This window comes from Podarcis gaigeae, assembly GCF_964106915.1.
Source record: "Podarcis gaigeae genome assembly, chromosome: 13".
In the NCBI taxonomy this organism is placed as follows: Eukaryota; Metazoa; Chordata; class Lepidosauria; order Squamata; family Lacertidae; genus Podarcis; species Podarcis gaigeae.
The window spans coordinates 3,369,295-3,382,570 of record NC_139689.1 but is presented as its reverse complement, the minus strand read 5'-3'; the positions used below and the strand labels follow the sequence as shown (position 1 = coordinate 3,382,570).

The 13,276-nt window shown below is 48.0% G+C and overlaps 1 protein-coding gene across 1 annotated transcript in view; it reads left to right on the top strand.

The window, feature by feature from the left end:
* The window catches only part of TNK1 (tyrosine kinase non receptor 1), a 37,327-nt gene extending 25,785 nt beyond the window's left edge, over window positions 1–11,542 (top strand). Inside the window, exons 11-14 of the mRNA XM_083706719.1 lie at window positions 1,097–1,173; window positions 3,065–3,417; window positions 5,789–5,884; window positions 9,837–11,542. Coding sequence (XP_083562845.1) covers window positions 1,097–1,173; window positions 3,065–3,417; window positions 5,789–5,884; window positions 9,837–9,959 — 649 coding nt within the window. The 3' untranslated portion in view covers window positions 9,960–11,542. The remainder of the gene's footprint in view (window positions 1–1,096; window positions 1,174–3,064; window positions 3,418–5,788; window positions 5,885–9,836) is intronic.
* The last annotated feature ends 1,734 nt before the right edge of the window (window positions 11,543–13,276 follow it).

Below are 13,276 nucleotides of genomic sequence, written 5' to 3'. Positions count from 1 at the left end.
TCAAAGGCAACTCTGGGGTTGCGGCGCTCATCTCGCTTTCAGGCTGAAGGAGCCGGCGTTTGTCCGCAGACAGCTTTCTGGGTCATGTGGCCGGCAGAACTAAACAGCTTCTAGCACAACGGAACACTGTGACGGAAACCAGAGCGCATGGAAATACTATTTACCTTCCTATTTACCTACCGTATTTTTTGCACCATAAGATGCACCAGACCATAAGACGCACCTAGTTTTTGGAGGAGGAAAACAAGAAAAAAAATATTCTGAATCCCAGAAGCCAGAACAGCAAGAGGGATCGCTGCGCAGTGAAAGCAGCAATCCCTCTTGCTGTTCTGGCTTCTGGGATAGCTGCGCAGCCTGCATTCGCTCCATAAGACGCACACGCATTTCCCCTTACTTTTTAGGAGGGGAAAAGTGAGGAGTCTTATAGAGCAAAAAATACGGTAGTTTTTAGAGGGAGAATGTAAGGACAAAAATATTCTTTAAAGGGAGCGCTGAGCAGAACCTCCTGTCTGCATTCACTCCATAAGACGCACACACAATTCCCCTTACTTTTTAGGAGGGGAAAAGTGCGTCTTATAGAGCGAAAAATAAGTACTTGCACTGGTGTGCTAGGTGGGCAGGAGCTGGGACTGAGCAACGGGGGTTCGCCCCGTCACAGGGATTCGAACCGCCGACCTTCTGATTGGCAAGCCCAAGAGGCTCGGTGGTTTAGACCACAGTGCCACCCGCACACAGAGGGAGTCATGCACAGGGACCCTGCAGGTTTACATGTGCTGCCCCCTGGTAGTCGGGGGTGAGACTGACCCCAACCGCCTTCAACTGCATTGCGATGCAGTTTGCAAGGAATAAAAGAAGCAATTAATTGGCAGTTGAAACCAATAAGCTCCTGGCAACAATGTTTTTAGAAAAGGAAATGTTCTGAGCTGCTTCGGCAGGAACTTCTAAAAGTTGCAGGTGCAAAAGGATCGGCGGCTTGGGATTCCACGTTCGCCGGAAGGCCGGTCCGGGGAGTAGCTATTAGTAAAGCTGTGCAATTATTATTATCATCCTTATTTTAAATATATGTAATTAGAGGGTTGTTTGTTTTCTACCCTAGGAAGAAACCGAAAGCGCGGGCGGTTAATGCCAACCCCCAGAATCGAACTGGAGGCAAGCAGCTGTTGCAGTTGAGTCGTGAGTGTCTGCTTCATCCGCCTTTAATCTTTTATTATTATTATTATTATTATTATTATTATTATTATTATTAGTGCTCCAACAACTTAAGTCGCTCTGAGAGAAGTTGTTGGAGCTGTCAGATCCTAGCCGCTCCAGCATCATTGCAGACAGTTACGGCTTGCCACCAACTGCTCCAACGCACACCCACTGGCTCCAGGCACCACCAGGACTCACCAGCTCCCTGCTGAGATGCTGTCAGTCGTTTTGCACTCTGCACTTGCTCAGAAACACTGGGCCCATAACCTGTCAGTGTTTGTAAAAAGCAAAAAAAAGAAGGAAAGGGTTCTGACCTCCCTTTGTCTCCTCAGCCTGGTCCTCAGACCCTTGTCAGCATAAAAGAGTCCAGAAGAATATCCTTGCAGAGTTTTATTCTTAAAAGTCTTTGTGCAAAACACAACTGAATAACTATACACACCAGCACTAACCAACCAACCCAACCTCCAGCCTCAGCAACAAACTAACATTTCTCACTTATATATACAACTTGGTGCAGAACACTGAGTCATGCTGACCCAGCTTTATTCGCATTAAAGAAACAGTGGCCATTTTAGCCGTGACAGGAGCACCATTTGAATGGCAATGCCCATTATCTTGAGGGGGGGCCCTCAAATATTTTATGGGGGGGAGCGATGACACCTCGGCCCTTAGGTGTCGGCTTCTATTCCAGTGACCACCCTTGCAAGATTTGCCACTCAATGGCTTTGTGAGGGAGTCCTGGCCCTGGACTCAGTGCCGGATTTAGGTATAAGCTAAAGAAGTTATAGCTCAGGGCCCCACTCTCTTGGGGGCCCCCAAAAAAATTTAAAGGGAAAAAACCTAGATGTACATTTCCAAAATATAAGATAAAAAACAAATAAAATAAAACCTACTGACAGCAACAGTGTTTTGTGTTGTATAGGCTCCTAGGATGTAAGTTATGGACCCCACCTGCTCGTCTGCTCCCTAAAATATCACGGGTTTGCTCCTTTCTATATATAGGGTGCCGACATTCTGCATGGACTGGTTGCACGGCAACATGCGCAAATGGCTTGAGATACCTATTAGGTCCATAAATGACCATAGAGCATATATTCAACACACAAAAAACAGGGACAATTTGTTGTTGACAAAGGGCAGCTGGACATAGAAAGGGACCCATTACCTTCAGTGGCTTAGGGTTTCATCAAACCTAAATCCGGCCCAGGTTTACTTCCCGATTGGAGTGAGACTGAGTTGAGAAATAAGACTAAGAGCACATATCGATACAGGAATGTATTAGATAAAATGTAAAGAAATGTACAATAATAAGAGTACATTCATTTGTAAAAAAAGAAATATACAACGGGATAGACAGGAAGTCTAGTTTGTTATTATGTACAGTGGTACCTCGGGTTAAGTACTTAATTCGTTCTGGAGGTCCGTTCTTAACCCGAAACTGTTCTTAACCTGAAGCACCACTTTAGTTAATGGGGCCTCCTGCTGCCGCTGTGCAGCCGCCGCATGATTTCTGTTCTCATCCTGAAGCAAAGTTCTTAACCCGAGGTAATATTTCTGGGTTAGCGGAGTCTGTAACCTGAAGCGTATTTAACCCGAGGTACCACTGTATATGATTTTTTGGAGGGGATTTGTTTTTGTTTTTTCTCTTTGTTCTTCTTTTTTCTTTTTGTTTCATTTTCTTTCTAGGTATATAAAATTTGTATATAATTTTGGTATACATGTTTGGAAATTATATTACAGTAAGTCCTGTGACGTTTACCGATGTAATATAAGAATGTTAACAAATAAATAAAATGCAAATCCCAATTCTCTCCAAAAAAATATGCAGTGCCATGCTTCTCTCATCCCTGCTTCTTTCTGGTCTTCCTGCCAGGTCTCTCCAAGAGCCTGGAGTCCCTTTCGGACTTCAGCGTCCTGCGCACCAAAACCCGGCTGCCCGCGTTCAAACCGGACCCTCCTGGTATCCCTCCCCAACAGCGCCGTTTCAGCGATCTGCCAGGACCTCCGGCACAGCAGCTGGAGCCACGGGGGCGGAAGCCTTTGTCCCGCTTGCCCAATCCGGCCCTGCCCTCCTGGGCCCTGCCCAAGCCCGAGGGCCCTCCTCCGGGGGCCAGGGAGAAGGAGCAACGGCCGCCCAGACCCCCACCTCCGAAAGGGGCGCTGCCCCTAGCCCCGTCTGCAGGGCAAAGGCCAACCCTGGCGGAGATCGAGAAGAAGATCAAAGAGGTGAGGGCACGGATTTGACCAAACGATGCCAAAGGCAGCAGCAGGGAATCCTAGAAATGTAATAATAATAATACTACTAATAGTAATAATTTATTATTTATACCCCGCCCATCTGGCTGGGTTTCCCCAGCCACTCTGGGCGGCTTCCACAAAGACCAAAAAGACACTAAGACGTCACACATTAAAAAACTTCCCTGAACTTAAGATGTCTTCTGAATGTCAGGTAGTTGTTTATCTCTTTGACATCTGGTGGGAGGGCGTTCCACAGGGTGGGCGCCACCACCGAAAAGGCCCTCTGCCTGGTTCACTGTAGCTTTGCTTCTCGCAATGAGGGAACCGCCAGAAGGCCCTCGGAGCTGGACCTCAGTGTCCGGGCAGAACGATGGGGGTGGAGACGCTCCTTCAGGTATACTGGGCCTTTGAGGCCGTTTAGGCTTGAAAGGTCAGCACCAACACTTTGAATTGTGCTCAGAAACGTACTGGGAGCCAATGCAGTTCTCTCAGGACCGGTGTTATATGGTCTCGGCGGCCACTCCCAGTCACCTGTCTGGCTGCCGCATTCTGGATTAATTGCAGTTTCCGGGTCACCTTCAAAGGTAGCCCCACGTAGAGCGCATTGCAGTAGTCCAAGCGGGAGATAACCAGAGCATGCGCCACTCTGGTGAGACAGTCTGCAGGCAGGGAGGGTCTCATCCTGTGTACCAGATGGAGCTGGCAGACAGCTGCCCTGGACACAAAATTGACCTGCGCCTCCATGGACAGCGGTGAGTCCAGAATGACTCCCCGGCTGCGCAACTGGTCCTTCAGGGGCACAGTTGCCCCATTCAGGACCAGGGAATCCTCCACACCTGCCCGCCTCCTGTCCCCCCAAAACAGTACTTCTGTTTTGTCAGGATTCAACCTCAATCTGTTAGCCGCCATCCATCCTCCAACGACTCCAGGCGCTCACACAGGACCTTCACTGGTTCTGATTTGAAAGAGAGGTAGAGCTGTGGAGTTTATAAGGGTCCCCGAGGGTCATCCAGTCTAATCCCCTGCAATGCAGGGATTCTTTGCCCAGTGCGACACTCAAACCCAGGACCCTGAGATTCAGAGGATTGTGCTCGACCGAATGAGCTGTCCCCGGAAGGGGGAGAGAATCCCATCGCTATTCGAATGGCAAAGCAAACTCTGCGAGTTTGTAGAAATGGCAAAATGGGTGGCAATCATTAGAGGCCTCTCGAATCAGAGAAAAATTAGAGAGTGGGATGGAGTGAAAAAATACAGTTCCGGAAGTGAAATATTGATAAAGAATGTGTAAAACGTGCAGGGCTAAGCAAGGAAATAATAATAGAATCAATTGAATAATTATTAAATTGTAACAACACAACAAGATGGGAGAAGTAAAATATTGGGATCACACATGGGTGAAGGGGAGTGGGGGGTATATGGGAACCTATAATATCATTTATAATATCATTTGTTAATTGCGTTGTATTTACATACAACAAAGGGAAGCCTAGAGCAATGAGATATATTTTAATTTAGGTAATCTATGTAATAGGCTTATTTTAGAAAATGAATATGGATTTTGAATTTGATGTTTGTAATTTTTTTTTGGTTTTGAAATTATTATTTTTTTAGAAAAATGAAAGAAAAAAGAATGAGCTATCCCAGAAATTGCTTTTGGTTGAGGCTGAGTGTCGCATTTACTTCTGGAAGATGGGAGGGACAATAAATAAATAAATATGGTTGTTCCGATTTACATCCTATGCCCTTTTAAAATGTGTTTTTTTTGTGGGGGGGAGGGGACTATTGGGGGGTTGTTTTTATTTTTATTCTGTATTTTGTGGTTTTATATCTTGATTTTATTCCGAGATCCCTGGGTATACAGCGTTATATAAATTCAATTAAAAATAATAATAACAATTCATAATGATGATGTTGATGATAATGGAAAGGTAGGGGGCCGCCATGGTTCATAGGAAAGAGTAATAGAATTCTATGCATGGTATCGTGGAATCGCAGCGCTGGGCCACCCAAAGGTCATTCAGCCCAACCCCCTTGCAGGAACCAATAATGGTTCCTCGGCCCAGGTCGTTTTATTCACAAAAGAATGGGTGCGGCTATGATTGGACCACCGGATAGCTCAGTTGCTTAGAGCGTGCTGCTGATAACGCCAAGGTTGCAGGTTCAATCACCATACGGGACAGCTCCATATTCTTCCGTTGCAGGGGGGTTGGACTGGATGATCCTCAAGGTCCCCCTCCAGCCCTACAAGTCTATGATTCGAATCTTTCCCCCTCCCTGACGCCTTGCTCGCACCCGGTTGCAGGTTTGGAGGTCGCCCTGGGAATATTTTGCCTTTGACTCTGGCTGTTTGCCTCCACAGGTAGAAGACAAGGTCCATGGCGCCACGACGGAGGAATGCCACGAGGCCCTGAGGGCGAGCGGTTGGGATGTTCAGAAAGCCAGCCAGTTGCTAAAGGTGAGAGGCCCGGTTCTCCAGCGGCGCCCTGGCCCCCGTTCCGCGCAGAGACGGGGCTCTCGCTCGGCCTTCCCCAGATATCCCTCATCAGACCCCAGCAGCTGATGTAACACTAAAACTGGGTGTTGCGTTCCCAGGGCAAGGAAGGATTGGACTCTGATTAATAAAATACCCATGAGACTTGACCACCAGGGAGGAGTGCGTATTATAATAATAATCCTCTCCACCCCTCGGCCCAGGTCGTTTTATTCACAAAAGAACTTTTTACACAGTGTTCGTAAGAACCAATCAGATTTCCTCTGAGCATTTAAAAAAAAAAACCACATGGGACAAAGTTAGATCAGAAGAAATCCTGTTAACTACAAAGACTACTGTTTCCTACTTGAGCATATATGGGGGGAGATTGTGTAGATTTGGAAACGCTGGCAGCATCAAGGTAAATCCAGCAGTGTAAATAGGTTTTGGTGGAAGTAATAATGGAAGACAGAATGGTTTAGTTTTTTGTAAAATAAGCAGGGATTTGTGATATGCAAAATGAACCATGGAAAGAGAAGAAGAGAAGAGATTTTGGGGTCTCAGCTCTCCTTCTTCGCTGGATGTTTTAAAGCAGGAGATCCTTTAAGCTGCAATTTCCATGTCGCAGTGGGTTGCGCTGTTGTTGTTGTTTAGTCGTTTAGTCGTGTCCGCCTCTTCGTGACCCCCAGGACCAGAACACGCCAGGCCCTCCTGTCTTCCACTGCCTCCCGCAGTTCAGTCAAACTCATGCTGGTAGCTTCAAGAACACTGTCCCACCATCTCGTCCTCTGTCGTCCCCTTCTCCTTGCGCCCTCCATCTTTCTCAACATCAGGTTCTTTTCCAGGGAGTCTTCTCTTCTCATGAGGTGGCCAAAGTCTTGGAGCCTCAGCTTCAGGATCTGTCCTTCCAGGGAGCACTCAGGGCTGATTTCCTTCAGAATGGAGAGGTTGGATCTTCTTGCAGTCCATGGGACTCTCCAGAGTCTCCTCCAGACCAGAATTCAAAAGCATCAATTATTCTGTGATCAGCCTTCTTTATAGTCCATATGCATATGTAATTCAGAGTAAATAAAATAGGAAACGAGGGGGAATGCTTTTAGGAAACTCTGGAGGTCCTAAACAGCAATAAACAGGAGAGGAAGGATGGGTAGCATTTACCATCTCTTTGTGAAGTCTCTTCCTGGCCCTAAGATTAACAAAACTAACAATAGCTACATCAAAGAAGCTACCTATCATCTTTATGGCCCAGGATGCCTGGCGAACCAACCGGGAACTGGTCTGTGTCCTAGAATGCTTATACGTGCCTGTCAGGCATAGAGAAAGCAAATGGCAGAGGTGGGATTCAATCAGAAACTATTGTCAATGAATCAAACCCGGTCAATGCAATGCTTTCATCACAGACACAAATGGCTTGCTTCATTTTTCATAATTCCTCATAGCAATCCCATCTGATCACTACATCGGGGCAACATCCAAAGAGGCTGAATGTTGGAAGGATCAGGGCTGATAAAAGGGAGCCTGTGGAACTCCCTGCCTCAGGAAGCAGCAACGACGGCCGCCAACTTGGACGGCTTTAAAAGAGGATCGGACAGATTCATGGAGGACACGAGGACAACGCTCTGTCTCCGCAGCCATGCTTCCGAGTCCCTGTTGCCAAAGTTGGCGGTTGTTACTTCCTCTTGTGGCAGTGAGTTTCGCAGTTTAATTGCGTTCTGTCCTGAACGTTCCAAGGTTCAGTTTTAGTGGCTGGCACCAAGAGGGAGAAAAAGTCCACTTTCGCCATAGTTTTATATCCCTCTCTCCCGTCTCCTCTTTCTCGCCGTCCCTCTCCACTGAAAAAACCCCAAACGCTGCGACGTTTCTAAGAAACTGAAGCCCAGCATGGGATTCCCGGTGCTCCTTTTGCAATCAAAACCGTGTGCCTTCTGCCAAGTTGGAATCACAGAGTTGGAAGTTACCCCCGAAGGTCATTTTTGAAACAAGAAGAGAAATCCTAATTAGAAGAATTATAGAGTTGGAAGGGAGGCAGTGGTCATCTAGTCCAACCCGCCGCAATGCAGGAATCTCAGCTAAAGCATCTGTGATAAATGGCCACCCAACCTTTGTTTAAAAGCCTTCAAGGAAGGAGAGTTCACAACTTTCCAAGCAGTGCCGAATTTACATATAAGTTAAACAAGCTATAGCTCAGGGCGCCACTCTCTTGGGGCCCCCCAAAAAAATTTAAAGGAAAAAAAAAACTGGGTGTACATTTCCAAAATATAGGATAAAAACCCCAAATCAAATAAAACCCATGTAAGTCATAGATAGGCCAACTAAGGCCCGGGGGCTGGATCCGGCCCAATCGCCTTCTCAATCCGGCCCACAGATAGTCCAGGAATCAGTGTGTTTTTACATGAGTAGAATGTGTCCTTTTATTTAAAATGCATCTCTGGGTTATTTGTGGGGCATAGGAATTCGTTCATTTCCTCCCCCTAAAATATAGTCCGGCCACCCACAAGGTCTGAGGGACACTGGACCGGCCCCCTGCCGAAAAGGTCTGCTGACCCCTGATGTAAGTCATGGGCCCCGCCTGCTCGCCTGCCCCCTAAAATATCACAGGTTTTCTCCTTTCTATATATAGGGTGCCTACATTCTGCATGGACTGGTTGCATGGCAACATGCGCAAATGGATTGAGATAACTATGAGGTCCATAAATGACCATAGAGCATATATTTGACCCAAAAAACACCAACAATTTGTTGTTGACAAAGGACAGCTGGACATAGAAAGGGCCCCATTACCTTCAGTATCTTAGGGCCTCATCAAACCTAAATCCGGCCCTGCTCCCAAGGAAGACCTTTCCACTGCTGAACAGCTCTTGTTGTTGAGTAGTTTAGTCGTGTCCGCCTCTTCGTGACCCCATGGACCAGAGCACGCCAGGCCCTCCTGTCTTCCACTGCCTCCCGCAGTTTGGTCAAACTCATGCTGGTCACTTCGAGAACACTGTCCCACCATCTCGTCCTCCGTCGTCCCCTTCTCCTTGTGCCCTCCATCTCTCCCAACATCAGGGTCTTTTCCAGGGAGTCTTCTCTTCTCATGAGGTGGCCAAAGTCTTGGAGCCTCAGCTTCAGGATCTGTCCTTCCAGTGAGCACTCAGGGCTCATTGACTTCCGAAAGGAGAGGTTTGATCTTCTTGCAGTCCATGGGACTCTCAAGAGTCTCCTCCAGCACCAGAATTCAAAAGCATCCATTCTTCAGCGACCAGCCTTCTTGATGGTCCAGCTCTCACTTCCATACATCACTATGAACAGCTCTTACTATCAGGAAATTCTTCCTGCTCTTGAGTCGCAATCTCCTTTCCTGTTCCTGTTCCTATTATTCTTTCCTTATTATCCTTCTACCATTCATTTATTTATTTTGTGAAATTTATATGCTGCTTGATTGTAGAGAAAAGGATAGAAGAACCAAAGTGATCACTAAGGGAAATCAACAGCAGCATTGTAAGACTGTTGGAAGGTTAAAAGTAACAATAGGCTAAAAAAATATTAAAACTTTCTAAGCATCTAAGCTTTCTTGAACCAAAAATGTTTTTAGCAGGTGCCGAGAAGAGCACAGCCAATTCCATGCCTGGTGTCAAGAGGCGGAGAGTTCCACAGTTGTGCACTATAAGAACGATTTCTTGCAAATGTGGAACGGGTATTTCATAGAATTGTAGGACACCAAAGGTCATCCAGTCCAACCCCCTGCCATGGGAAAATCCTGCCCACAGCCATCCTTGGGTGGATTCGAACCACCAACCTTCTGCTTAACAGACCGATGCATCAACCCCTTGCGCTGAGTGTCAGTTCTGCACATCAGAAGAGGCCCAATGGGCATATATGGCGATCTCTTATAGCTGCCCCCAGAAACCCTTTCCGGTCTCGGGTCCCTCTGACGTGGTCTCCTTCTGTTCCACAGGTGAACCAGCTCTTCCACCTGAGCTCTCATTCCCGGGAAGAGTGCCGGTGGATCTTGGAGAAACATCGCTGGAACCTGGCCATGGCCTCTCGCTATGTGCTCAGCCGGGGGCTGCGGACCTGACCTGCGTTTTGCGAAAGACAACGGGAGGGTGTGAAATTCTTCAGAGACAGAACAAAAAGGCACCTCCGTTTGACGTCTTCCAAGAGGCAAAGCTCGTTGTAAACGCAAAGTGAGGCCAACGCATCTCCCTTAGGTGGCGAATCTTTGCTGACCTGCCATGGGGCTTTGGGTGGGATTCTGCGAGACCTCCGGGAATCCTGCCCCTGGCTCTCATGCAGCTTCCACAAACCTGGTGCCCTCAGCAGAACTCAGAAGTGCAAGGGGCCTTCATGCGAGTCCTAGAAGGGCCTGCTGGATCCGACCCATGGCCACCCAGTTCAGCATCTTGTTCTCCCAGTGGCCAACCAGTTGCCCCACTGGGAAGCCTGCCAGCAAGATCACACCTAGGCCCTTTCTCAGATGTCGCAGTAATAATACAGTCGTACCTCAGAAGTCGAGCGGAATCTGTTCCAGAAGTCTGTTTGACTTCCAAAATGTTTGGAAACCAAGGCACAGCTTCGGATTGGCTGCAGGAAGCTCCTGCAGCCAATCAGAAGCTGCATTGGACGTTCAGGTTCCAAAGAACGTTTGCAAACCGGAACACTCGCTTCTGGGTTTGCGGCTTATGGGAGCCAAAACGTCTGAGTCCCAAGGTGTTCAGGATCCGAGGTACGGCTGTACAGATAAAACCAATAAATATGGAAAGAGAAAGGAGAAAAACGACGACAACAATAATTTGTTAGATCTACTATTTTCTGTGCAAATGATTTGGGGTGCTCCAATGTTTCCGTTCCAGTTGGCTTAGATTTCGTTGAAGTTCCGTCATACGTCACATAACTTGCCCTCTGTGCTCTCGAAACCAGGCCCGTCTTACCCATAGAGGCTAGTGGCGCAAGGCGCCAGGGCGCCAAGTTCTGGAGGGCGCCAGGCGAGAGTCCGGGGAACACCAAACGAGTGCGCTTTGTGAGCGAGGGTGCGTGCGCCACTCCCGCCGGCTCGGTTTTTCCCTTTTTAGTCTGCAGGTGCAGAATTCTGTGGGGCACCAGAAGGCTAAAAGGGAAAAAAACCGAGCCGACACCCATCAGGAGTGGCACATGTGCTCTCACTCGCTTGGCGCAGGCCCGTTTGCTCAGTGTGCTGCCTTCCGTGGTGCCACGTCCAGCGTCGCGTCCAGCCTCCGCCTCTTCCCCACCGGAGGTGCCGCTGCCCGCCTCCTCCAGCCCCCCAAAAAGGTCAACTCTGGGAAAGGCGGCGATAGAGGGATCTTTGCACCAGTGCTGGATATGTTTAAGACGGCCCTGCTCAAAACTGAAGCACCTTCCTGTTCCTAAATCCTTAACTTTGGAGCGTAAAGAACAACTCCCCCTTCTCCAGAATGACCCACCCTATTAATCGGCCCCAATCAGCCCAAAGGGTGAGATGATTTATTCTCAGTAGCTAAAATTGCTCCCCTTGCCTCCAGATCACAACACCTCCGCTAGGGCTCCCCCACTGGCCTCATCCGAATGACGCTGGACCTGGTGCAAGGCAGCTAACCATGTTGGAGAACGGCTGCTCTAACTCATCCATTTTGTCTACTTTGTGGCGGGGTTGGACTAGATGACCCTCGGTCACTCAGCAAGGAGATTGTAAGCTGCTTTGAGACTCCTTGTTGTTGTTGTTTAGTCTTGTCCGCCTCTTCGTGACCCCCTGGACCAGAGCATGCCAGGCACTCCTGTCTTCCACTGCCTCCCGCAGTTTGGTCAAACTCATGCTGGTTGCTTCGAGAACACTGTCCCACCATCTTGTCCTCCGTCGTCCCCTTCTCCTTGGGCCCTCCATCTTTCCCAACATCAGTGTCTTTTCCAGGGAGTCTTCTCTTCTCATGAGGTGGCCAAAGTCTTGGAGCCTCAGCTTCAGGATCTGTCCTTCCAGTGAGCACTCAGAGTTGATTTCCTTCCGAATGGAGAGGTTTGATCTTCTTGCAGTCCATGGGACTCTCAAGAGTCTCCTCCAGCACCAGAATTCAAAAGCATCCATTCTTCGGCCATCAGCCTTCTTGATGGTCCAGCTCTCACTTCCATAGATCAGTACTGGGAAAACCAGAGCTTTAACTATACGAACCTTTGTTGGCAAGGTGATGTCTCTGTTTTTTAAGATGCTGTCTAGGTTGTCATTGCTTTTCTCCCAAGAAGCAGGCGTCTTTTTGAGACTCCTTAGGGTAGTGATAAAGCGGGATATCAAATCCAAACTCCTCCCTCCTTCCCTCTGCATTTGAATTTGCAACGCTGCGCACATTTCCCCCAACACAACAGATATTACCTCTAAGTCAGTGGTTCCCAAACTTCCCCTTCTCCCTACGGACCACTTGGAAATTGCTGAGGGCCTCGGCGAAGCCTTCAGTCGTCCTTTCTGCCTCTTGTAGGAATCGCAATGCACTGTTCTGGATGATGTATGGTTTTTAATTGTATTTTTATTGCTTTGTTTATGTCTTACACTGTGCTTTGCGGCGTTGCAATTTAAGTTCCGCAGCGACACAGTCTTTCTCGCTGCTTCCCCTCGCTGTCTTTTGGGCTGATAATTCTCTCCATTCACGTGGCCGCTCCCTCTGAGTAAACCCATTTGGACCGCGCTGCTAACGTTCTGCTTTTGCAGGGAGGAGCAGACCCAACAGAGGATCCGTCCTTCCAGTCCAAAATGATAGAGGAGTCCGACAGACAGCAGTTATCAGATTACATATTCCCCTTTCCACACTTTTCCGTCTATCCTGAAGGTGTATAACGTGTGTGTCGCATTTGTAAATATGGTGTAAATGAGTGAATAAATGAGATACTGTGTAAATATTGCCACACAGGTAGTTCATGTGTGATGGTGCAACAGGGTTTATTTTTTTGGGGGGGGGGGGGAGCGTTTTGCTGAGGCTGCTTGGGGTGGTGATGTCACCGGGGGAAGTCCATGGTGATGTCATGGTGGTAACACTTGGAGACGGAGGTTAATTGGGAGACGGGAATGAAGGGAGTCTGAACACCTCAGACAGTTCACGGGAAGGCAACCTAAGGCCCGGGGGCCGGATCCGGCCCAATCGCCTTATCAATCCATTCCATGGACAGTCCAGGAATCAGCGTGTTTTTACATGAGTAGAATGTGTCCTTTTATTTAAAATGCATCTCTGGGTTATTTGTGGGGCATAGGAATTCGTTTATTTCCCCCCCAAAAAATATAGTCCAGCCCCCCATATGGTCTGAGCCCATGGCTGAAAAAGGTTGCTGACCCCTGGGCTATTATTTCGCTTTGAACACTTGCGTTTATTTGACGCATGAGAAATCCAACTTGGAAACACTGATGTGGAGGGTTTTTTT